A 25,842-nucleotide genomic window follows, 5' to 3' on the forward strand; every position below is an offset into this window, starting at 1 on the left:
GTCGCCGCGCCCCCGGTCGGCATCTGCATCCACCACGGCACCATGTCGGGCATGGACTCCGCCGCGTTCTCGTCAATCTGAAGCTCCGGCGCCCCTTTGTCACCGCGCCATGCGTCGCCCCGCACCTCACCGCAACAACATCTGTCAGTACGCCCGGCGGCGACGGCCCATCGTCCCGTCCGTCCGCCCGTCACCGCGCCACGGACTTGTGCATCCACCGCGGCGTCACGCCGGACTTGGACGCGGCACACCGTGCGACGGGACGCCATGGCGGCCGGCCACTTGCAGCCCCCATCCTGCGTGCGCGCGGTCGGATCTTCTCTATGCATACACTCATGATTCCTGAACACATCGCAGTCGCAGCTCGTTTCCGCTTTGCTTCCATGGCCGATCGGTCGGATGCTGCCGCCATGGCGAGCTCGAGCCGGAGATGCATCAGCGACGTTGCAAAAGCCTTTGTTTCATTGGTCAGAGCAAATTGAGAAACGGAAAACAACTCCCAAGTTCTGCATTGCAATTTCTAAACCTTCGACCAGACAAGCATCGCATGGAAATCACTCCTGAATCCTGATGAAAAGCCACAGATGTTCATACAATGACTTCACCTTTGCGGTAGTTGTGAGGCTGAAGCTGCAATTTCAATAATGTATTTTCCTTCATCTGGTACAGCTTCTCAAGAGCGACGACTTTGTTGGTTCTGATGCGTAGGTGAAAGATGTTCAGAGCTTTACTCCATTTGTCTTTTCATCAGGTCCTTGTCAGTTATCCAAACACACTCCATGTGATTTCTCAAGAAAATGTTGACCACGTAATGCCCCTTCATTTATATACAGATGCAAAACATAGTGAAATGCAGAGTCTGCTGTTGCTGTTAAGCCAGAATTACCAAAGCGTGTACAGAAGGACATAAATAACAAAATGTGATGATGAACGAATTATCAAAAAAATGCCCGATGCATTGTGAACCAGCTGATAAAATCATAGAGATGCAAAACGCTACTGGCTGTATACATTTTCTTGTGGGGAACAGCGCTTGCATATTTTCCTGTAATCTTGTCTTGGGTTGGGTTCCCAGTTCTTTCTGGAAGCCTGGAACGGTTTTTCCATCCTTGAGCTTTGAGTTTGCAATGGCAGGCAATGTGTAACTTTTGTCCATTGAATGCATTGCCAAAAATTTGGATCTTGGTAAAAGCTGATTGAATTCAAGAATGTTATTTTACAAGAAAAAAATTGCAAGATCAATGCTAATTTCTTGGCACTTGTTTGTTTGTGTATCCAAAAGTTTTTAACTTTTCACCCATTGTCTATGTTTGAATTGAATAGATGGCAGTGGATACCAAATAGCTTTTACAGAAACAAAATTCTTCAAGGCTACTTGTTTGGATTTGCTCATTTCCATTTGACCGAAGGGAGAGAGACGCCAATGCAAGCTACTAAATAAATAAATCAGAATTGTCTATCCAGTGTGCCTCTCCTGCTTGTCTCCTTGACCCACCAACAAAACCTTAGCCGCCACCTACAAATGTTGAAGCTAACTTGACTCACGGTGAGAAAGGTGGACTGCCATTCTGAAATTTGATCTCGTCCTGGTAGCAAAAATGTTTTGTGGCCATTATCAGGGGCGAAGCTAGGATTGAAATAATCTTGGTGCACTCTCCATTACATAGAACAAAATTATATAATTTACATGGTAAAAAATTAAGTTAACTACTACTAGAAAATTATTTTTCACCATGGTGCACGTGCACCCAGGCAAAGTCACTGTGGCTTCGCCCCTGGCCGTTGTATTAGCATGGATAGTGATTTCTGGATCAACCCGAAGCTGTCGACCTGTCGTAGCCGGCAAGGATCTGAAATTGGAACAAGAACACAAAGGTGCGTGGCCAATTGCAGTACTCCAGATGAGTTCTCTCTCTGTGTCTGCATGCAGAACAATTATTCTCCGTTCCTTAGAGCATGGCCAATAAAATCGACAAGCGGATGGGCTCATACACTGTCTATGCGCGGGTGAACAGTGAATGAACAGTGGAACAGTGCGATGAACAGTGATATAAACAGTATGTGGACAGTAAAAGCGCTCGGCGACGGGAGCGGCGACAAGCTCGGCGCTCTCTCTCCTCCAGCTCGGTGAGGCAGCTGACGCGTTCGGCGTTTCGCCGATTACTGTACCTGCCCTTAGCAGCCGGTATGGACCTGACCAACAACAGCAGCACGGCGGCAGAATATTTTTGTCTTTTTTTGTCACATGGAGATTTTGTCGCTGAAAAAATGGATGTGTCCAGGTAGCTTGTTCTAAATGGTGGTCAAGAATGCAGCAGTGTTCGGCGTATAGGTACGAACGATAGTGCCATCTTTCAGCGTGAGCCCCTATATAAACGGCACCATGCGGTTTCCCTGCAACCTCATCAGCTCTCCACAGCACACCAGTCAGGCAGTCACCACCAGCTAGCTGCTTTCTCACTAGAGCCGCCCTAGTTCACTTTCACTAGCGATGGAGCACTTCAGCAAAGCCCTAACGGCACTGTCCGTCACACTGCCGCTGCTGCTGCTGGCTCCTCTCCTGGTCATGGCCGCCGACCCCGACCCTCTCCAGGACTTCTGCGTCGCCGACCTCAACGGCTCGCCGTCGGTGAACGGCCACCCGTGCCTGCCGCCCTCGGCGGCAGGCGACGAGTTCCTCTTCTCGACCAGGATCGCCACGGGGGGCGACCCGCTGGCGAACCCGAACGGCTCCAACGTGACGGAGCTCGACGTGTCCGAGTGGCCCGGCGTGAACACGCTCGGCGTGTCCATGAACCGCGTCGACTTCGCGCCGGGCGGCACCAACCCGCCGCACATCCACCCGCGCGCCACCGAGGTCGGGATGGTGACCCGCGGCGAGCTCCTCGTGGGCATCATCGGCGGCCTCGACTCCGGGAACCGGTACTACTCCAAGGTGGTCCGCGCCGGCGAGACCTTCGTCATCCCGCGCGGGCTCATGCACTTCCAGTTCAACGTCGGCAAGGAGGCGGCCACCATGGTGGTGTCGTTCAACAGCCAGAACCCCGGCATCATCTTCGTGCCGCTGACGCTGTTCGGGTCCTCGCCGCCGATCCCGACGCCGGTGCTCGTCAAGGCGCTCCGGGTGGACGCCGGGGTCGTCGAGCTCCTCAAGTCCAAGTTCACCGGTGGGTACTGATGAGAGCCGGCTGCTGGTCCCATCATGCATCCGCGTAATTGGGGTGGGGCCCATCGGATCAACAACGTACAATTTGATATCACGGGCAGCTATAAATAATGTCGATGTCAGAAATTATGCTTCTGTTAAGAAGTCGTGATCGATAATAAGGAATAAGTTAGCAAATGGCCTCGAGGTTCACTACCTAAGTCAGGGAATCAAAATGTATTTGCTCATTTTTCATGTGTAATGTAACAAATGGAACTACATATATGTGTGATTTTTAATGTTTGATTACGTCTAAGAAACCAATGCGATGGAATCGAATATTTTTCTTTTAAAAAATAAAATGTAGGAGTTCTGCCATTCATTGGTACGGTACTAGTTGATAAACAAAAGAATGCAGAATAGTAATAATCCAGAGCAGTACTCGGAAATAAAATCGATTTTTATATAAACAAACCACAAACAAGTCTCCAGCAAATTATTTGTTATGGCCGCCGCCGACAGGCTAGTCATAAACCAAAGCAGGCAAAGCACCAATCAGTTTGGACACGCATCGATCGCATCGCGCCATCACATCTCAGAGCCTGCACCCTCGCTTCCCTCCAGAACCAGCGCCTTCCACTTCTCCGCGGCGCCGGCGCCGGCGCGCACGAACTCCACGAACTCGTCCAGGCTCCGGTCGGAGCTGCCGCCGGGCGCCACCGCCGCGCGCGCCCTGTCCCTCTACTTCCCCGCCGCCTCGCTCGCGGCGGCCCCGCCCGCGCCCATGCGCGCACGCAGCGCTCCACCTCCCCGCGCGGGAACACCGTCGCCCCCGCGCGGCGGCGCCCCAGGCAGCCTCGACGCACCGCGCGTTGGTCGGCAGGTCGGACATGTGACAGACCCGTCGTGTTAAAATGTTTAATTAAATATAACCGCCATCATCTTTCGCATTAGCTTAACTAAATATAATTTGACAGACTGTTTTCAACCAACAGGCCGATCGAAACACACCAGTAGTCTCACACGACGCCGAGCGCAGACGATACTAGCATAATAGAATCTTACAAAAATAGTAAATGATATTAAGATTTTTACAAAACAACTTTAAATTTAAAATTTACAAAAGAAAAGTTAGCAGCGGAAGAGAATCTAACTTACAGAGCATTTTTACTAGAGAATAAATAAAACAAACTAAATAAGTCGAGAACTACCGAGACGTGAAAATAAGGCGCCACATCGAGCCCACCGATGTGAACCCTAACTAGCTCCTATACCTGAAATAGGGTAAACAACAAACCCTGAGCAACTAATACTCAGCAAGACTTACCCGACCAATGGGTATAACTTAGCCCACATATCTAGACATACAAGACATCTGGTTGGTGATTATTTTGCAGAAAAAGCGACTAGAGTAATTCCTTACTTTCATCATTTTAGCCCTAGATTCTATATAAATTAACCATAATCTATCATTTGCATAAACTAGCTATAGTAAACATGGTAGAATATTAATCACAATTTAAAGTAGACATCAACATATATAATATAATCCATGTTTCATATCTTATTACTACGATGTGACGCAGTTGATCAAGATGCTCATATCCGAGAGCGACTGACGGCGAATCGATCCGATTTAACCTTGCAAGGTGGATCTAACGTGGATCTAACGAACACGGCACGCAAAAGTCCCGTCGGACCCCACGCACCAACCTTTCCTCTCCCCGCCTCGAACTACAGGAACCAGCCCAACGACATATAGTCAGCCGAGCCCTACGTGAGACCACCAAAAGTAAACATATGCAACCCCTTTCTCCGCGGCCACTCGACTACCCTAGGAATTGGGTGCGGGTTCCTGTACTTTCGAAGCAAGACAGTACTCAGCTTACCGGTTTCGACTACCTCCTACTTCCGGCATGCGGTTAGTACAATTCAACATGATCACCAGGGCCAACAAATGGTACGGTCCTTAATCGACACAGACGGGGCTAAGACACCCAGAAACCCTGTCTTGCTGCCATACCTACATATCCTTATCATTCCCGTCCGGTCTCAATTCTCCATTCATTCCATATCGAATACACAACTCATGTACTAGAATTCATAACATGGTGGTGTCCTTCAACAGCCAGAACCCCGGCACCGTCTTCGTGCCGCTGACGCTGTTCGGGTCCTCGCCGCCGATCCCGACGCCGGTGCTCGTCAAGGCGCTCCGGGTGGACGCCGAGGTCGTCGATCTCCTCAAGTCCAAGTTCACCGGTGGGTACTGATGAAAACCGGCTGGTCCCATCATGGCTTCGCGGATTTATATACCTAGGAAATTGGAGCCCATCGGATCAACAACGTACAATTTGAATATTTGATATTCAAATATTCAAATTGTACGTTAGCAAATGGCCTCGAGGTTCACTACCTATGTCGGGGAATCAAAATGTATTTGCTCATTTTTCATGTGTGATGTAACAAATGAAACTACATATATGTGTGATTTTTAATGTTTGATTATGTCTAAGAAACCAATGCGATGGAATCGAATATTTTCTTTTAAAAAATAAAATGTAGGAGTTTTGCCATTCATTGGTACTAGTTGATAAACAAAAGAGCGCACCTTGATTGGTACTCCCTCCATACCCAAAAAACCTGACGTTTAGGACAAAGTTTGAGTCAAACCTTGAGAATATAAATCATGAATAACTCTCAAGTTGTTGGAGTTTCAAAATGTAAAAATTATATGAATAGATTTGTCTTGAAAAATACTTTTATGAAAGTATACATATATCACTTTTTGATAAATATTTTTAGAGGAATAAGAAGTCAAAGTTGTGTTTTGGAGACCGTGTCGCTGTCCTAAACATCAGGTTTTTTGGGTACGGAGGGATTACTAGTTTAATGTTTCAATCATTTCGACTCCATCTTTGGTTCCAGAGGAGAACTCCTCAACCACATTAAACTGGAGGAGCTGGATCTGCAACCACTACAGGATGTGCACCTTGATCATTGCTTCAGTGAAGATGAGATCTGGCAGGCCATCGCTGAGATGCCCACGGACAAGGCGCCGGGTCCGGATGAGTTCACGGGCCTCTTTTACAGAACGACTTGGCCGATTATCAAGGGGGGCATCGTTGGGGCCTTTCAAGCCATTTGGTCTCTTGATGGTCGCAGTTTCCATTTGGTTAATCAGGCCTTCATGGTTTTACTCCGCAAGAAACAAGATGCGTGTGTTGTTGGTGACTACAGGCCAATTAGCTTGATACACAGTTTCGCTAAACTTTTCACCAAGGTGCTGGCATGTCTCCTCACCCCACACATGCATGGCCTCGTCAAGCATAACCGAGTGCATTTATTCGGTCAAGGCTAATTCATGAGAATTATAAGGCAGTTCATTTGACTGCAAAATTACTGCATCGTGCCATGATTCCGAGTGCTCTCATCAAGGTGGACATTTCTAAGGCTTTTTGACATGGTGAATTGGCGCTTTCTCCTTAGCCTGCTGCAGTACCTTGGCTTCTCTAGACGGTGCATTGACTGGATCTCCCTCATGCTGTCCTCGGCAAGCACCAAAGTAATTCTAAATGGGTCGCCAGGGTGGAGGATCTGTCACGCCAGGGGCTTACGTCAAGGGGATCCATTGTCGCCACTATTATTTGTGATTGTTATGGAAGGACTGAACGCTTTACTCAAGTTGGCCGACAATAAGGGACTCCTACGGGTTCTGCATCCCAAGATCAAGGAAAGAACTTTCATGTACGCCGATGATGTCGTCGTCTTCCTATCACCGGTGCAGTAGGATTTGTTGATCACAACAACAATTCTAGAGATCTTTGCTGGAGCCTCGGGGTTAAAGACAAACATGTCAAAATGCATGATATCCCCTATACAGTGCGATCTGGAGGCAACGGTAATACTCATCAGTCAGTTCCCAGGCAAAATCGACCCCTTCCCCATCCGCTATTTAGGCATACCACTTGGGTTGAGGCAGCTGTCCAAGAATGATCTTCAGCCTTTGATTGACAAGGTCACGAACAGGTTAACGACCTGGAAGAAGGCCGGACTTCTAAACAAGGCTAGTAGAGCTACATTAATCAAGAGTACACTATCAGCCATCCCTACTCACACAGCCCTTGCGGTCAATCTTTCTCCTTGGGTGACCAAGCACATCGACAATTACAGGAGAAGTTTCCTCTGGAAAGGGGCTCAATCTGCAAAAGGGGGTCATTGCTTGCTAGCTTGGCCGCGTGTGTGCAGACCACCCGACCTTGGTGGGTTGGGAATTCTTGATTTACAGCGGTTCGGCTATGCTTTACGAATGAGATGGCTCTGGATGAAACGAACGGATGATTCAAGGTCGTGGCATCAGCTCCCCATGGAGAAGGAGCCTCTAGTAGAGGCCATGTTCCAATCCTCCATCTATGTTGAGCTGGGCGATGGGTGCAAGGCTCTATTCTGGACTAATCGATGGTTACAGGGCCAATCCATGCTTGATCTCGCGCCATCCCTTTGCAACGCAGTCGGCGCCCGAATCAAGGGACAAAGAACGGTGGCTCAAGCACTGTTAGGGGACCAATGGATCAGGGACATTTCCGGGGCTCTCACGGTGCAGGTGCTTCTGGACTACCTGCAAATTTGGGATCGGACACGTTCGATTCAATTAACAGAGAACCAACCGGATAGGATTTGTTGGAAATGGACGTCAGACAAAATTCGTCAGCGTACTTGGCTTTCTTCATTGGGCAGCACCCAATCGAAGGTGCAAAATTGCTCCGTAAAGCCCGCGCTCCAGCCAAGTGCAAATTCTTCATCTGGCTTGTGCTCCATGACCGATGTTGGACGGCCGTGCAACGAAAAAAGCATGCCTGGCAGGACGATGACCCTTGTGTGCATTGTGCTCAGCTGCCAGAAACAATTGATCATCTTCTAACTAACTGCCCGTTCTCCCGTGAAGTTTGGTTCAAAGTTCTACGCAAGGTTGGGTGGGAGAGAGTCATGCCCAACACACACACATACAGCCTTGCTTCCTGGTGGTCTGAGGCACGAAAGGAGCTTCCCAAGGTCGACAGACGCGGCTTCGACTCTTTGGTTATCTTAATATCTTGGCTACTGTGGAAAGAAAGAAATGACAGAACTTTTGATCATCGGGTTAGAATGGTAGATGAGGTTGTGCTGAGTGTGTGCGATGAGGTCGTAGCGTGGTCCCATGCAGGGTTGGCTTTAGTAACTACTGGTGTTTTTTCAGGTCGCGCTTTTATTACCGAGTAATCGGGTCCTGAGTTTCGGGCTGGTTCCACTTCTCCGGACCCAGCCTTCTGTAACGTAACTTTTCTTCCTTCCTCTTAATGAAAAACGTGCCCAGACACAGTTGCGAAAAAGATAAACAAAAGAGTGCAGAATAGTAATAATCCAGAGCAGTACTCGGAAATAAAATCGGCTTTATAAACAAACCACAAACAAGTCTCAAGCAAATTATTTGTTATGGCCGCCGACCGGCTAGTCATAAACCAAAGCAGCAAAGCAGACACGCATCGCGCAATCACATCTCAGAGCCTGCACCCTCGCTTCCCTCCAGAACCAGCGCCTTCCACTTCTCCGCGGCGCCGGCGCGCACGAACTCCACGAACTCGTCCAGGCTCCGGTCGGAGCTGCCGCCGGGCGCCACCGCCGTGCGCGCCCTGACACTCCACTTCCCCGCCGCCTCGCGCGCGGCGGCCCCGCCCGCGCCCATGACAGCGCGCACGCACCGCTCCACCTCCCCGCGCGGGAACACCGTCGTCCCCGCGCCGCGGCGGCGCGCGCGCGCCGGCGCCCCAGGCGGCCTCGACGCACCGCGCGTTGGTCGGCTGGTCGGACCAGATCCCCAGCGCCACCATCGGCACGCCGAAGCTGAGCGCCTCCAGCGTCGAGTTCCAGCCGCAGTGGGTGACGAAGCAGCCCACGGCCGGGTGCGCCAGCACGTCCAGCTGCGGGCACCAGCGCACGATCATCGCGGCACCCGACGCCGCGGGCTCGTCCAGGAGGCGGCGCGGGAGCTCGTGCTCCTCGGTGGCCCTCACCACCCAGAGGAACGGCGTGCCGGCGGCGAGGAGGCCGCGGGCGAGCTCCTCCGTCTGGGCGGCGCCGAGGGACGCGAAGCTGCCGAAGGAGACGTAGGCCACGGAGCCAGGGGGCTTGGTGTCCAGCCACTTGATGCAGGCGTCCTCCGGGTTCAGCAGGTTGGCGCCGTAGGTGATCCGGCCGGTGGCGCCGGTGCCAGCGGCTGGCAGCGGCACGCACGGGCCGATGGCTCGGGCCTTCATGTAGTTTGTCAGTCCTGCCAAGACCTAGTAGGCACGGTACATGAAGAAGCGGTCCAGACTATTAGTCGGTTTTCCCCCTGTAGGTACTTCTTGTGTAATCCACTTTTCTTAATACTCTCTTTGTTCTAAATAATTAGTCATTTTGACTTTTCTAGGTACATAATTTTTATTATATATCTAGATATATATAATGTCCAGATGCATAGTAAAATTAATATATCTAAAAAAATTAAAACGATTATAATAATTTAGAATGGAGGGGTACTGTTCTAACAATGGTCCTTATTATCGATCACGACTTCTTAACAGAAGCATAATTTCTGACATCGACATTATTTATAGCTGCCCGTGATATCAAATTGTACGTTGTTGATCCGATGGGCCCCACCCCAATTACGCGAATGCATGATGGGACCAGCCGTTCTGTAAAAGAGGCCCGTGAACTCATCCGGACCCAGCGCCTTGCCGTGGGCATCTCAGCGATAGCCTGCCAGATCTCATCTTCACTGAAGCAATGATCAAGGTGCACATCCTGTAGTGGTTGCAGGTCCAGCTCCTCCAGTTTAATGTGGTTGAGGAGTTCTCCTCTGGAACCAAAGATGGAGTCGAAATGATTGAAACATTAAACTAGTACCAATCAAGGTGCACTCTTTTGTTTATCAACTAGTACCAATGAATGGCAAAACTCCTACATTTTATTTTTTAAAAGAAAATATTCGATTCCATCGCATTGGTTTCTTAGACATAATCAAACATTAAAAATCACACATATATGTAGTTTCATTTGTTACATCACACATGAAAAATGAGCAAATACATTTTGATTCCCCGACATAGGTAGTGAACCTCGAGGCCATTTGCTAACGTACAATTTGAATATTTGAATTGTACGTTGTTGATCCTATGGGCTCCAATTTCCTAGGGATATAAATCCGCGAAGCCATGATGGGACCAGCCGGCTTTCATCAGTACCCACCGGTGAACTTGGACTTGAGGAGATCGACGACCTCGGCGTCCACCCGGAGCGCCTTGACGAGCACCAGCGTCGGGATCGGCGGCGAGGACCCGAACAGCGTCAGCGGCACGAAGACGATGCCGGGGTTCTGGCTGTTGAACGACACCACCATGGTGGCCGCCTCCCTGCCGACGTTGAACTGGAAGTGCATGAGGCCGCGCGGGATGACGAAGGTCTCGCCGGCGCGGACCACCTTGGAGTAGTACCGGTTTCCGGAGTCGAGGCTGCCGATGATGCCCACGAGGAGCTCGCCGCGGGTGACCAGCCCGACCTCGGTGGCGCGCGGGTGGATGTGCGGCGGGTTGGTGCCCCCGGGCGCGAAGTCGACGCGGTTCATGGACACGCCGAGCGTGTTCACGCCGGGCCACTCGGACACGTCGAGCTCCGTCACGTTGGAGCCGTTCGGGTTCGCCAGCGGGTCGCCCCCGGCGGCGATCCTGGTCGAGAAGAGGAACTCGTCGCCCGCCGCCGACGGCGGCAGGCACGGGTGGCCGTTCACCGACGGCGTGCCGTTGAGGTCGGCGACGCAGAAGTCCTGGAGAGGGTCGGGGTCGGCGGCCATGACGAGGAGAGGAGCCAGCAGCAGCAGCAGCAGTGGCAGCGTGGCAGACAGTGCCGTCAGGGCTTTGCTGAAGTGCTCCATCGCTAGTGAAAGTAAACTTGGGCGGCTCTAGTGAGAAAGCAGCTATTAGCTGGTGTCTGGTGTGTTGTGGAGAGCTGATCGATGAGGTAGTAGGGAACCATCGTGCCCTTTATATAGGGGCACATGCTGAATGATGGCACTATCGTTCGTACCTACGCCGAACACTGCTGCGTTCGTACCTATGCTCTGTTTCACCTGCTCCGTGACCGAGGTTCGTCGGTCGCCGTCACGTCCCGACCGTCGAGCTCATCCCCGGCCTCCCAGTACGCCGCATTGAAGTCGCGCACTATCCTCCTCACCCACCCACGCCCACTCTCTCACTCTCTCTCCCTCGGTTCACTCTCCCTCTCCCTCCCGACACCATGAACGGAGCGTGAACTCCTTCCGTTCGCCGGCCGATTTCGCGAGCTCCTCTCCATGGATTTCAAATCCACCGCACCCAAAGCTCTACCACCTTCCTAGCTTCCTCCTCGACCCCTCAAACCATAGCCACGACCCCCACCTCGCCGGGAATCCCGGCCGCCAGTTCGAGTTCGCCCAAACTCGACCTCGCCGTGGAACTCCATTGTGGGGCCACCATTTCTTCCGTCCAATGTCTCAAATCGACTGTAAGTGAGCCACTCGTGCTCGTGCTCCCCTCGTTCCTCCAAGTTCTTGTTGTTTCCACGCACGTTCACGACGATGTCGTTTTGACCGCCACGGGCCGCACGTCGTCGACTAGGTCAGGCTTGATGTCTTCGTGTGCATCACCCATGCCCGTGCGCGCCTCGTCTAGTAGATGGTGTAGTGTCATCCTCACCGTCGGTCGGGCCACCGTCAACGGGAACGGCACGCCGCGGCGCCACGCTGGCCTCACTGGTGGCGGCGCGCAGTGTCAAAAGATATAAACTGCGGACGGTCCACCTAGGAGGGCTGGACAGTCCGCAGGTCAAGTTAGAAGTTGTCCAGAGACGATGTTGTCTCTGGTGGTTTCGTAGAACTGAACTGCGGACGGTCCGCTATTGGAGAGCGGACAGTCCGCCATAGAGATCGAGATTTGTCCAGAGACGATGTTGTCTCTGGTGGGGTTGCAGAATTGAATTGCGGACGGTCTGCTATTGGGGAGCGGACGGTCCACCGTTGAAGCTTGAAATTTGTCCAGAGACGATGTTGTCTCTGGTGGGTTTAGAAGGGTTGAACTGCGGACTGAAAGTGATCTAGGCCCCTAAAGTGGGTTTTGGTGGTTAATGACAAAACACATGTGCGTTTAATCGTGTAATTGAGCATGTGTGCAGGTGGTGAACATGTATAGGTGAATCAAGTGACGATATACGACCCTCGAAAAGGAAATGAAAAAGCGAAGTTCAAGTTTACTCAAGAAATTAGATTTTGATTTTGAAATTTGAGTATAGGAACGCCGTACTATCAAGAGGGATTTGGTTCAAGGGTTTTGATTTAGATCTTGTGCTCAAGAGAACCTATACAAACATTTGTGAGCCACAAAACAACTCAAAGGAGCCATAAACCGAAGATTTTTCCCTGCCTTACCCGGATACTCCGGGTATAGGGCCAGATACTCCGGACCCCATTGCCCGGAGTGTCCGGGTGCTGTTTCTGGGCTGAAAACTCAGGGTTGCCCGGAGTCTCCGGGCATATACCCGGAGTCTCCGGGTACCCTTTCGCCCAACGGCTATTTCTGGGCTGAAGACTATAAATACTCCCTCCATACCCCTTCAGCCCCCACTCTTGCCATTTTGGACGAACAGAACTCAAACCTAAGCCAAAAAGAGCTCCTTCACTCTCCCTTCTCCATTCTTGAGTGATTCCCTTGAGGGATTTGAGTGAGAAGCAAGCAAGAGCAAGGATTCAAGCGAGTGAGCCTCATTCCCATCTCTTGAGCGCTTGGTTTTGGTCAAGCCCGCGGATTCAAGTTTGTTACTCTTGGAGCCTTGTGCTCCTAGACGGCTAGGCGTGCTTGTGATTGCTCAACCAAGATTGTGAGCTGCACAAGAAGTTTGTAATCTCCATTCCTCACCGAGGAATCCATAGTAAGTAACCTTGGGCTTGAGAGGTGATCTCGCCCTTGGGAGAGGAGCATAGGGGTTCTTGAGCACCGTCTCTCGAATCCTTCCTCAACGGAGACGTAGCACCTTCGGGTGTGAACTTCGGGAAACAAATCCTTGTCTCCTTGTCTTAGTTTACTTAATTTCGTTGTCATTTGCTTGTGAGACTTCTTTTCTAGGGTTTGAGCTCGATCTATTCACTCACGAGTTTCTAGTGAACTTTATTTGTTGGATATCAACCTTAAGGAACCCCTGGTACTCATTCTCTAGCTCGATCTACTTTTCATACAGAGATTCTTGCAGGTTCGGTTGAGGTTGTTAAAACCCGGAGACTCCGAATATAGCTCCGGATACTCCGGACCACCAAACCCGGAGTATCCGGGCTAGTCTGTGTCTGACTCCTTTTGTTAAGTGTTTTAAATTGCAGATTGCCTATTCACCCCCCCCTCTAGGCATCTTAAGATCCTTTCACGGACGATCCGCTAATGGAGAGCGGACAGTCCGCCGTAGAATCTGGAATTTTGTCCAGAGACGTTGTTGTCTCTGTTGGTTTGGCAGAGTTGAACTGCGGACGGTCCGCTAATGGGGAGTGGACAGTTCGCAATATAGATTTGAAATGTGACCAGAGAGGTAATTGGTTCTGGGGGGAATTGCAGAAGTGTGTTGCGGACAATCCGCTACTGAGGCGCGGATAGTCCGCCAGTCAGTCTAGAAATTGTCCCGAGAGGTAGTTGGTTCTGGTGAGTCTGCGAAGTTGATCTGCGGACGGTCCGCCATGTGGTTGCGGACAGTCCGCAAGACAATTCATTTCGGATATAGTGATTATATAGTTTGAGTTGCACTCAATCATTCCTATGCATTCGTGTAGCATCCGCAGCTGAGGGCGCCGTATATGAGGTGATTGCGGCACCGCAGGAGCAGCCGGAGCAAGCCCAGGAGGAGAGGCGTGAGAACCCGGCCCAAGGCCCGTCTGACCCGAGCTCTGAGCAGCAGCCCGAAGGCAAGCCCCGGTGCACATCCTATTAATTTAAATTATGACACCTATATATGTATTTATTACTTGTGCATTACGTTTAGCAGTTGTTTGAAACCCTAGTTGCATAAACCCTAGGTTTCCTTGAGTTATACTAGTATGTATAGGACGATAGATATGCTATGCTAGATAGGGTTTGGTAAAAGTCGAGTAATTTCCAATTACTCGCGAGATATAGGATATTTTTATGTTTCCATATAGGAGTTACTGACCTTGGAATGAAAGTCTTGGAATGGAAGAAAGAATAGAATCTGAGACCGGGCGGGAGAGGTGTAGTTCCGCCTGTGTCGGTTAAGTACCGAGCCATTGTTGGCCCTGCTGATCATGTTTGAACTGTACTAACCGCATGTCGGGAGTAGGAGATAGTCGAAACCGGTAAGCCTAGTACTGCCTCACTTCGAAAGTACAGAACATCATCACCACCCCTTAGGGCGAGTCAAGTAGTCGCGGAGAAACGAGATGCATATGTTTAATTTTGATGGTCTCACGTTGAGCTCGACTGACTATATGTAGGTGGGGCAGTTCTGTAGTTCGAGGCGGGGAGGAGAAGGGTTGGTGTGGCAGAACCACCTGAATTATCTAGGCTCAAGTGTGCAGGCCATCACCATAAAGGCAACACCGGCTCAAACGCACTTCAAATGGAACAATTCTTGGTCTGTCGGGTAACGTCCCGATACAACCACCGGTTCTCCGATCGAACAAGCATACACCGCACGAAGGCGAGTCCAGAGATATTGCAACCACATGTTTTACAACACAAGCTCAGTAGTGATTACAACCAGTTCAAGACATTATTACAAAACCAAACTTAGTAAAACAGTTATACAAACCATAACTTTAAGTTCAGAGTTTGAAAAGCAGCGGAAAGAGAAAACGACGGCTACAACACATCGCAAAGGTATACCAAGCTAGCCCAAGCATGGTATCACTCATCAGGGTCAAAGCCGGCCGAAGACGGATCCCACTCTACGGACCAGCCAGGAGGCAAAGGGCAGGGCCAAGATAAACTAGCGACCTAGTCCTCAAAACTCATACCTGAAAAGGGTTTCAACAGCAAGGCTGAGTATTCTAATACTCAGCAAGACTTAACCGTCAACGGGTATATGTAGCCCACCTAACTAGACTATGCAGGATTCTATGAGGCTCTGGTTTTCCTTTTGCTAAAAAGCAATAAAGAGTAGGTCCTTACTTTCAAATTTTAGCTTCCAAGATTCTAGTTGATTAACCATTCTATGTAAGCAACTACTATTCAACCATGGTAGATCTTTAAGCAAACATCAAGATTGATCATAATAATGTTGCTCTTATTACTCTGTGTGGCAAAGAGATCAAGTAGTCTCAACCCGTGAGAAGCGGACGATTCGAATCGAATTTGTTAACCTGGCCAGGCAGACCTAACACACACATTTGGAACACCGTCGGGTCGTTCCCAAACAACCGTTTACCTTTCTTTCCGGCTTGTGGATAGGGTAACTCTCCCCGACTACAGGGCACCAAGGTCCAACCTCATCCCTTGTAGCCGCAGTGTTGCGCAACATAAAAATAAAACCTATCTCTAAGAGAGAGGGAAAGGTATATCCACTCCCCGGTCCAATCAGCTACTAGGTTTACCGCGTACCATATTTACGGCATGTGGCTAGTACGTTCAAAAACTTAACTAGCACTACCACACACCGCGACCTTAGCAAGTTCATCAATACAGACGAGGTCTCACACAAGGTCATGATATCGAACACAACCCCGTCCATCATCCTTATATTGATAACAGAAAGTAAACAAGCAATTCCTATAGAGCTCGCGAGTGACAGGCAATCACTCGACTTTTACCGGTCCTATAAGCTTGGCAGTTATTCGAACTCAGGTCTAGTGTTCAGTACATAGGTTCCTAGGATCATGCATCTAGGGTTTCAATTCAAATCCTAAGAACTGTAAATGCACAAATAAGTAATAACAATAAATGGTAATAATTTGAAATATAGGTTATGTCCAGGGCTTGCCTTCTTGGTAGTCCCTAGCTAGGTTAGCCTTGGGCTCTTCCGGGCTTTGGTCCGGGTCTTCAGTCAGTACGGCGGCATTCACTTGAGCTTCGTGAACACCTCCTTCGGACTCCGGGATCAGCTCGTATGTTTCGTCCGATAGAGCAGTCGTATCTATATGTAATGCAATAGATGAAATTACAAACACGCTCATTTCATGGTAAAGTTGTAGTCTACAAATAGCAACACAACTTAGTATATGGGCAATCGTTTATAGAGTAGATAACTAACTTTTCTAACTACACAAGGCATCATGATCAACAGCACAAAAGAAGCTCACTAACTTCATAAACAAGTGGTAATTATTTCCTATAGCAAGTAAAACATGGTTTGCTAATAAATCAACCACTCAGCACACATTCAGTAGTAAAATTAGAAAAAAATTACATCAAACAGAAGGTAAACATAGTGATCTACCCTGCAGATTTCATACCAAATCCTGCAGCCATTTATTCAGGACAAATCATTTATTCAGACAACTACTAGAACAAGATTGAATTATATAGGATAGACCAGAGCAACCTAGAATATAGAAATTTAACAGGAGGTCTACACTGAGCTAAATTAGCTACTGTAAATTTTTCAAGATTTAATCTACACAGAATTTATTCTGAGAAAATAAACAAAACTGGGAGCAAACTAACAAGATTCATTTGTAGCTTCTGTTCTAAATATGAACTAGTGCTCAAATTTTACAGACAGTAACATATGACTAAAACAAGGCTCTACAAAAATTACCAGGAATTTCTAAATAAGTAAACTATTTAACATGATTAAATCTCACTTAAAAAATATTAAATCAAAGAAATAGCTAAACAGAAGGAATGACCACGAAATTTTTATAGAAACACTAGGGTCACATGAAAATCTCACCATAAAAATTTCACAGCAATACATGGTTTCAATCATCAGTTAATAAAAAGATAAAAACAACTAGCATTTAAATACTAGTAACACAAATCAATTTTTACAGCAAAAACTTTCATCTAAAACCCAACATATTATGATTCTACTGCAAAGATCTCTTCAAGAGGATTCCAAAACATCAGGATTTACATTTTTCTGATTTTTCTATGAATTTCTATGGAATTTCAAAGTTTGCAACAAAAATAACAAAGAAGTCCCTGAAGACACTATTCACTTGAGTCACGGGCTTCGCAGATAGCCCCCTGGTTTTTTGTTTCTTTCAACCCGAGGTCCCTGGCTGTGGTCAGAGGAAGGGCGCGGGTTTGACTGGCCAAATCCAGCGACGGTGATCGTCGGCGGCGAGGGTGGAGGGGCGTGGGAGCTTCACCAAGTCCGTGCGCACCTGTAGATGCCCGGGGTTGAGGTCAGGATGGCCTGTAGCGGCGGCGCGACGAGAGCAGGTGGGTCGACAGCGGAGGAGAACGGCGGAGGCGGCGCTCCGCTGAGTTCTGGGCAAGGAGGAGGGGTGGGTGAGCTGCGCGAGGTCGAGGCACAGCTGATGGAGGGGTCAGTGCGAGCGGAGGAGGGCTGCAGTGGCGGGTTCACGGCGGCGTCGAGCTCGCCGGCGTTCGGGCGGAGCGGCGACGACGTTCTGGGGTCTGGGGTTGGGGAAATGGCGAAAGAATGAGGGGACAGGGTTGCAGTGTTTCTTGTAGTGCTGGTGCGCGCGAAAGATAGGGCTCTGGGGCGCTGTCTTGGCCGGGCCATGGTGGCGGCGAGGTGGCGGCCGGCAGGGGTTTTCTGGGCGCGTGGCACGGCTTAAGGACTCCAGCGCGAAGGGTAGGGGGCGGTTGAAGCTTGGGCGCGATGCGTGGAGCAGCTTGGCAGCAGGAGGTGGCCTCCCGGCGGGTTCCACAGCGGCGAGTGGCAGCGCCGCTGTCTGCCGGCGGCGTGGAGCAGAGGAGCAGGCAGGCAGGCTGGAGGTGGAAGAAAGGACTAGTTTGCAATTTCCAAAATTTAAGGTATCTTAATGTAAACCACCAATAACTTTTAGTCTAGGGCTCAAATGAAAAAGTGTCCAACATGAAAGTTGTTCAACTTTTCAAGATCTACAACTTTGATGTTGTGCAAAAATTGATTTGATCAAAGGTTAAAGAGTTATTTTTGAAAACATAAGGAGAATTTAAATTCAAAGGACTTTTGTCTTTTTCAATGCAAATTCACTTTAAATCTAGGATGAAATAAAAGATTTCCTGCCAAGCAATGATTACACTACATTTTGCAAATAAACCCTCCACAAAAGCTATAAACTCACATCCTATTCAAATAAAACTATAAAGTTGACCTTGGAACAATTCATAATTACACAAAGGTCCTTAAAATTTTAAAATAGGCCCTTGCTCAAACAATTTCACACATGAAGCATAGGAAATAAATGTAGTTTTCTTGTGCAGACACCTAGGGTGTCACAACCTTCCTCCCTAAAAAGAATCTCGCCCCTAGATTACAGGAAGACTAAGGAATGGAAAGGTTTGATACCTGAATTTATTCTAAGAAAGTTGGGAAAGTTTCTTTGGAGAAAATTTCCAGTCTCCCAAGTGGCTTCTTCCTCAGTATGATGATTCCATTGGATCTTGTACATTTTAACTTTCTCCCTTCTAGTACTTCTTTCCTTGGTGTCAAGAACTTTGATTGCATACTCCGCATATGATAGATCGGATTCAATCTCGATATCTTGTGGTTTAAGGATCTCAGTGGTTACCTTGATGCACTTCCGGAGTTGTGATACATGGAAGACATCATGAATGGCGGCCAACTGAGAAGGAAGACGAAGTCGGTAGGCAACTGGTCCACAAGTTTCAATAATTTCAAATGGTCCGATGTATCGGGGTGCTAATTTCCCTTTGATGCCGAAGCATTGAACACCTCTAGTAGGAGATACTCGCAAATATACGAAATCCCCTACCTTGAACTGTAAAGGATCTCTTCTTTTGTCTGCATAACTTTTCTGTCTTGATTGGGCTACTTTAATATTAGACTGGATATCCTTGACTTTCTCTTCTGCCTCAGTAACTAGATCTGGCCCAAATACTTTGCGTTCTCCAGCTTGTGACCAACTCAAAGGAGTTCGACACCTTCGACCGTATAATGCTTCAAATTGTGCCATTTGCAAGCTGGATTGATAACTGTTATTATATGATAACTCTGCCAGTGCTAGGCACTTACCCCAGTTCTTGCCATATTGAATAGCACATGCCCTCAACATGTCTTCAAGGATTTGATTGATTCGTTCAGTTTGCCCATCAGTTTGTGGATGATAAGCTGAACTACGAATCAATTTGGTTCCAAGTGATTCTTGCAATTGTTCCCAGAAACGTGCAATAAACTGAGCCCCACGATCAGAAATGATCGTCTTTGGAACTCCATGCAAACGAATAATCTGATCGAGATATATCTCGGCATACCTCTTGGCAGAATAAGTTGTATTTACTGGAATAAAATGAGCGGTCTTTGTGAGTCTATCAACGATTACCCAAATAGAATCATGCTTCTCCGAAGTGTTGGGTAAACCGACAATAAAATCCATACTAATGTCTTCCCATTTCCAGGATGGAATGGGTAAAGGTTGAAGAATACCAGCTACTTTCAAGTGACTAGCTTTAACTCTTTGACAGACATCACACTCAGAAACATATCTGGCGATCTCTCTTTTCATTTCGATATGCATCAAACAGCTTAAAAAAATGCACCGATGAAGAGATAAGAATGTGGCAAGTAGAAGATCCAGATTTCCAAACTGATAGCTATTATTCATATTACAACCAAGGTAGTCTTTATAGTACACACCTAGCATCAAGCCTCCTTACCACATATACTACAACAAGTGGTACTCCTTCCTAGGGCTATTTTACAACATCTTCTTCCCTATGTACATATACTACAACGGAAAAAACACATGCTATCTAGGACAAACCTAAGGTGCCTAGAAGTCGTCGAGGTTGCCCACAGAGGAAGCACTACTGGAGGAAGAGTCGTCCGGCTAAGGGTTAGGCTCGGCAAGCGCATGCTCTGAATCTAAATCAGAAACTCCCTCAATCTCATCTGGGTCTTCTGCTGCTGCAGGCTCGGCTGGAACAACTGGAGGTATTGGCTGCTCATGGAGCATACCAATATGGGCCATAGCATCATTCAGATCTGCTTGAAGCTCATGCACCTGCCCCTGAAGAAAACCAATCATTGTATTACGCTGCACTATCTCAGCACCATGCTCCAGAACCTGAAGCTCAAACTGTGCAATGACGTGATCTCTCCCAGCAACGGCCTCATTAAGCCCCTGAATCTGAGTGTCTCTCAAATGAAGACCTCGCTGAAAAGTCTGGGCCAAGTCTATCACCTGATCCATGTGCCTCTGCTGGAGAATCTGATAGTGGGACTGAGCATTCATATACCTAGTCACAGCCTGAATAGTCTCCTCCACTACATTTCCAACTAGGTGTCCAAAGTGGGTGGTCCTGAAAAGCCACTCTGCGTTGCCAGCATTGACTGCCGGAAACAGACCAATAGGATATGCAGCTACTTCCTCGGAATGGTGCTCACAAAAAGTAGTGATAGCTTTGAGAGTTGCTGTCTCAAAAGCATCCACAAGACGATACCCAATCACCTCAATCTCAATAGGTGGCCACTCCAAAGTGGGGTGCTGAGGAATGGTCATGGTAACTCTGCTTTTCTGAACTCCATCCTCAGAAAACCGGCGTCCCTTGTACCGGGGTGGGTCTGGGTAGTAAAAATACGGAGTGTATCTCACAAAATCCTCGGAAAGCCCTCCCAGTATAAGCAATCAGTATGAGCACATCCCTCCTCATCCCAAAAGACATTGTGACAGTCCGCCATCTGAATCAAAATGGATTCAAATGTGAGTAATATGATTATCTCAAGACTTCTCAAATATAACTTTAAGAAGACTGCGGAAAAAAATGTGATTCTAACTCAAATATTTACAAAGCTCAAGAAGTAAACAAACCACAATTGGTACTGGTTCATCATTTGAGATTCTATGGAACGAAAAGATCATCAAGACATCAAGATGGAACTAAGGATAAAGTCATGACTCAAACTCCCTCTCTCAAACCATAGACTTTCTTGGGTTTAATCTAAGTGTTCTAATAACATGCTCCCCAAACCAAGCTTTCATTCAACTCGTTGTTTAACCACACTAAAACATATTCATGAAAACAAACTCTATAGATTCCTTAAGAAGACTCATGTAACATTTTCCAATTCTAGGAATCAAAGCAAACATCAACCAAATATGCATGGACGTCCTGTTCGTTCCTCACAAGATAAACAATTGCCAACTATGGTTGGGCTTACGTGATTAGCACGGTGGCATAACATAGATACGGTTCTCCCTATATAGCTAGCCGATAAATTCTAACCGTTCTTAACTTATCGAATCACGGTTAGTGTACCTGCAGAAAATTGACAGAACATATATATATATCCATTGAACCTTTCATGCCAGCACTCATGAAAGCGTCCCCATACATTACCGCTCACTATAGAAGCGGCATGCCATACAATTTCCGCTGTATGGCCAACGTTAACATACGCCACTGAGATAGCGTATTCACGAGTTCCTTTACTCCCAATATAATCGACCAAGATCGGTATATTGGCAGCAACTCAAGTAGGTCACTGCTTGAGCGCAGCGTTCGGTTCGCATCGCCGACGGAAAAGTCAGACTCCCTCAGCTGACTGAGTACACTTTACTTCCAATATAGTCAACTAATAGTTGGTATATTGGGAGCACCTCAAGTAAGCCACTGCTTGAGGGCAGCGTTCGGCTCGCATCACCGACGGGAAGGTCAGACTCCCTCAGCTGACTGAGGATCCTTACCTTCTTACCTTAACGTAGATGCGTCGTTACAGAAATTAAGGGTTGCTTGTGAGTAAGGTTTGACAAAATTGTAAAGTGCTGGAAGTCAGATAACATAAACCATACATAAATAGCCACCTAGTAACTCCCGTAAATTCCATAGGACTTTACGTTCTATGCATAACCCTTAAAGAATCCAACGTAGTTTTTAGAAATACCTTGTTGGTCAAATTTTATACGGAAAGCGATTTTTAAGGTTCCAACACCTCTGGTGTACGCTTGCAGCTCTGATACCAGCTGTGGCAGAACCACTTGAATTATCCTGGCTCAAGTGCGCAGGCCATCACCATAAAGGCAACACCGGCTCAGACGCACTTCAAACGGAACAATTCTTGGTCTGTCGGGTAACGTCCCGATACAACCACCGATTCTCGGATCGGACAAGCATACCCCGCACGAAGGCGAGTCCAGAGATATTACAACCACATGTTTTATAATACAAGCTCAGTAGTGATTACAACCAGTTCAAGACATTATTACAAAACCAAACTTAGTAAAACGGTTATACAAACCATAACTTTAAGTTCAGAGTTGGAAAAGCAGCGGAAAGAGAAAACGACGGCTACAACACGTCGCAAAGGTATACCAAGCTAGACCAAGCATGGTATCACTTGTCAGGGTCAATGCTGGCCGAAGACGGATCCCACTCTACGGACCAGCCAGGAGGCAAAGAGCAGGGCCAAGATAAACTAGCGACCTGGTCCTCAAAACTCATACCTGAAAAGGGTTTCAAAAGCAAGGCTGAGTATTCTAATACTCAGCAAGACTTAACCGTCAACGGGTATACGTAGCCCACCTAACTAGACTATGCAAGGTTCTGTGTGGCTCTGGTTTTCCTTTTGCTGAAAAACAATAAAGAGTAGGTCCTTACTTTCAAATTTCAGCTTCCAAGATTCTAGTTGATTAACCATTCTATGTAAGCAACTACTATTCAACCATGGTAGATCTTTAAGCAAACATCAAGATTGATTATAATAATGTTGCTCTTATTACTCTGTATGGCAAAGAGATCAAGCAGTCTAAAATTGTGAGAAGCGAACGATTCGAATCGAATTTGTTAACCTGGCCAGGCAGACTTAACACACACATTTGGAACACCGTCGGGTCATTCCCAAACAACTGTTTACCTTTCTTTCCGTCTTGTGGATAGGGTCACTCTCCCCGACTACAGGGCACCAAGGTCCAACCTCGTCCCTTGTAGCCGCAGTGTTGTGCAACATAAAAATAAAACCTATCTCTAAGAGATAATGAAAGGTATATCCACTCCCCGGTCCAATCGGCTACTAGGCTTACCGCGTACCATATTTACGGCATGTGGCTAGTACGTTCAAAAACTTAACTAGCACTACCACACACCGCGACCTTAGCAAGTTCATCAATACAGACGGGGTCTCACACAAGGTCATGATGTCGAACACAACCCCATCCGTCGTCCTTATATTGATAACAGAAAGTAAATAAGCAATTCCTATAGAGCTCGCGAGTGACAGACAATCACTCGACTTTTACCGGTCCTATAAGCTTAGCAGTTATTCGAACTCAGGTCTAGTGTTCAGTACATAGTTTCTTAGGATCATACATCCAGGGTTTCAATTCAAATCCTAAGAACTGTAAATGCACAAGTAATTAATAACAATAAATGGTAATAATTTGAAATATATGTTATGTCCGGGGCTTGCCTTCTCGGTAGTCGCTAGTTGGTTCTGGGGGGAATTGCAGAAGTGTGTTGCGGACAGTCCGCTACTGAGGCGCGGACGGTCCGCCATGTGGTTGCGGACAGTCCGCAGGACAATTCATTTCGGGTATAGTGATTATATAGTTTGAGTTGCACTCAATCATTCATATGCATTCGTGTACCATCCGCAGCTGAGGGCGCCGTATATGAGGTGATTGCGGCACCGCAGGAGCAGCCAGAGCAAGCCCATGAGGAGAGGCGTGCGAACCCGGCCCAAGGCCCGTCTGACCCGAGCTCTGAGCAGCAGCCCGATGGCAAGCTCCGGTGCACATCCTATTAATTTAAATTATGACACATATGTATGTATTTATTACTTGTGCATTACGTTTAGGAGTTGTTTGAAAACCCTAGTTGTATAAATCCTAGGTTTTCTTGAGTTATACTAGTATGTATAGGACGATAGATATGATATGCTAGATATGCCACGCGTCACAATCCTGGACGGTGTCGCAGCAAGAGGGCTGTGCGGCACCGCCGCATATAATTTTCTTCCGTCGACCTGCCGTAGCCGGCGAGAATCTGAAATTGGAACAAGAGCACAAAGGTGCGTGGCCAATTGCAGTACTCCAGATGAGTTCTCTCTCTCTCTCTCTCAGTGTCTGCATGCAGAACAATTATTCTCCGTTCCTTAGCAACCGGTATGGCCCTGACCAACAACAGCAGCTCAATTTTGTCTTCTTCTTTTTTGTCACATGGAGATTTTGTCGCTGAAAAAATGGATGTCCAGGTAGTATGGAGAAAATTGCAAAAATGGAACTCGAAACAATGTCCTTCACAAATTTGTCATTCCAAACATCATCATCGTAAAAATGGGACTCCAAACATTAACCACTTGATTATACTACAATTTAGGGTTTTTCCTCTTTTCTTTTTTCTTTTCAAGTATTTGGCAGGGTGCAATGACCTTCTTACCCCTCTGTATTTTGCATGGGATCGGCGGTGGCAGACACCGAGCGGCGGTGGCCGCCAGGCCTGCCTGCACGCCCGCAGCAAGCTGCAGCAGCCTGCCGGGCCGCCTTTGCGACCAGGCATGGCGCGTGGGCAGCGGCTTGTCTGCCTGCCAGGGGCGGCAGCGGGCAGCCAGCCAGCCTGCACCCACGGCCACGGACACCACGCACCTACTGACGCATCGATCTATGAGATCGCTAGCAAAATCCAAGATGAGTGTAGATGATTGATTGATTGATTAGGTAGCAGTCGCCATGGAATCAAGCAAGTAATGGTCCCCCAAAAGCACCGAACCCTCCATTTCATTCCCCATACTAGGCCACAGCCATGGGATCCCTGCACCCACGACCCACCGCATGGATGCATTGCGCTGGCGCGCCGGAGCCATCAGCCCCTGTGGCCACGGCGCGTCGGAGTGGACGGCGCCGCCACAATCTCCACGAACATAGGTACTGCTGGATCATGTCGGCATCATCAGGTACTCCGCCCCCCTCCTCGTCGACGTCGAAGAACGGTCCGAGTCCTGCCTCTCCTGCTTTATCAGCACGGCCGCTCTGCCGCCAGCCAGCGGCTAGCAGGTTGCCGCTGGCGCCGGCTCATGGTCGCGTGCCGGCTAGCAGGGTCGCGTCCTGCAGGAGCCCCGTGTGTGCGGGATCGCCCCGCACAAGGTCGCCCCAGTCGTCCCCGTACTCGTCGTCCGGTGCTGCGGGAGGCGGGGCGACAGAGGACGGCGCCGGCGGCAGGCCTTCCTCGGCGATGGCGGCGGCGGCGGCCCTGACTGCCCTGTGAATGCTCCGGCCAGTTGTAATCCATGCACAAGGGCAAAAGGGATATATCACACTCTAAATACATGAAAAAAGAAAGACAAATGATGAAAAATACCCAAGTGGCAGTATAGTCAAGTGGTTAATGTTTGGAGTCCCATTTTTACGATGGCGACGTTTAGAATGTCAAATTTGCGAAGCGCATTCTTTCGAGTCCTATTTTTACAATTTTCTCGGTAGTATGTTACAAACTAATTAGCTTGTTCTAAATGGTGGTCTCGAATGCAGCAGTGTTCGGCGTAGGTACGAACGATAGTGCCATCTTTCTGCATGCGCCCCTATATAAAGG

At 48.3% G+C, this 25,842-nt stretch overlaps 2 protein-coding genes and 1 pseudogene across 2 annotated transcripts; 1 reads left to right on the forward strand and 2 right to left on the reverse strand.

Annotated features, from left to right (window-relative positions):
* The first annotated feature begins 2,404 nt into the window (after positions 1 to 2,404).
* Positions 2,405 to 3,454, forward strand: LOC120650114 (germin-like protein 3-5). The gene has a single exon (XM_039927136.1). It carries the CDS (start codon positions 2,492 to 2,494, stop codon positions 3,176 to 3,178), a length of 687 nt encoding a protein of 228 aa, XP_039783070.1. The 5' UTR covers positions 2,405 to 2,491; the 3' UTR covers positions 3,179 to 3,454.
* A 5,081-nt stretch (positions 3,455 to 8,535) lies between these two features.
* LOC120650115 lies at positions 8,536 to 9,484 on the reverse strand (annotated as a pseudogene).
* Positions 9,485 to 9,715: 231 nt separating this feature from the next.
* LOC120650116 (germin-like protein 3-6) lies at positions 9,716 to 11,165 on the reverse strand. Its single transcript, XM_039927137.1, has 2 exons — positions 10,388 to 11,165; positions 9,716 to 9,853 (listed from the first exon to the last, which is right to left on the reverse strand). Exon 1 carries the CDS (start codon positions 11,091 to 11,093, stop codon positions 10,401 to 10,403), a length of 693 nt encoding a protein of 230 aa, XP_039783071.1. The 5' UTR covers positions 11,094 to 11,165; the 3' UTR covers positions 9,716 to 9,853; positions 10,388 to 10,400.
* Positions 11,166 to 25,842: the final 14,677 nt, after the last annotated feature.

This window comes from Panicum virgatum, chromosome 9K (genome assembly GCF_016808335.1).
Source record: "Panicum virgatum strain AP13 chromosome 9K, P.virgatum_v5, whole genome shotgun sequence".
NCBI lineage: Eukaryota > Viridiplantae > Streptophyta > Magnoliopsida > Poales > Poaceae > Panicum > Panicum virgatum.

What these genes read in the sequence shown, in the direction of transcription:
- LOC120650114 (XM_039927136.1), top strand. Translation starts at nt 2,492, where the DNA reads ATGGAGCACTTCAGCAAAGCCCTAACGGCACTGTCCGTCACACTGCCG.
- LOC120650116 (XM_039927137.1), bottom strand. Translation starts at nt 11,093, where the DNA reads ATGGAGCACTTCAGCAAAGCCCTGACGGCACTGTCTGCCACGCTGCCA.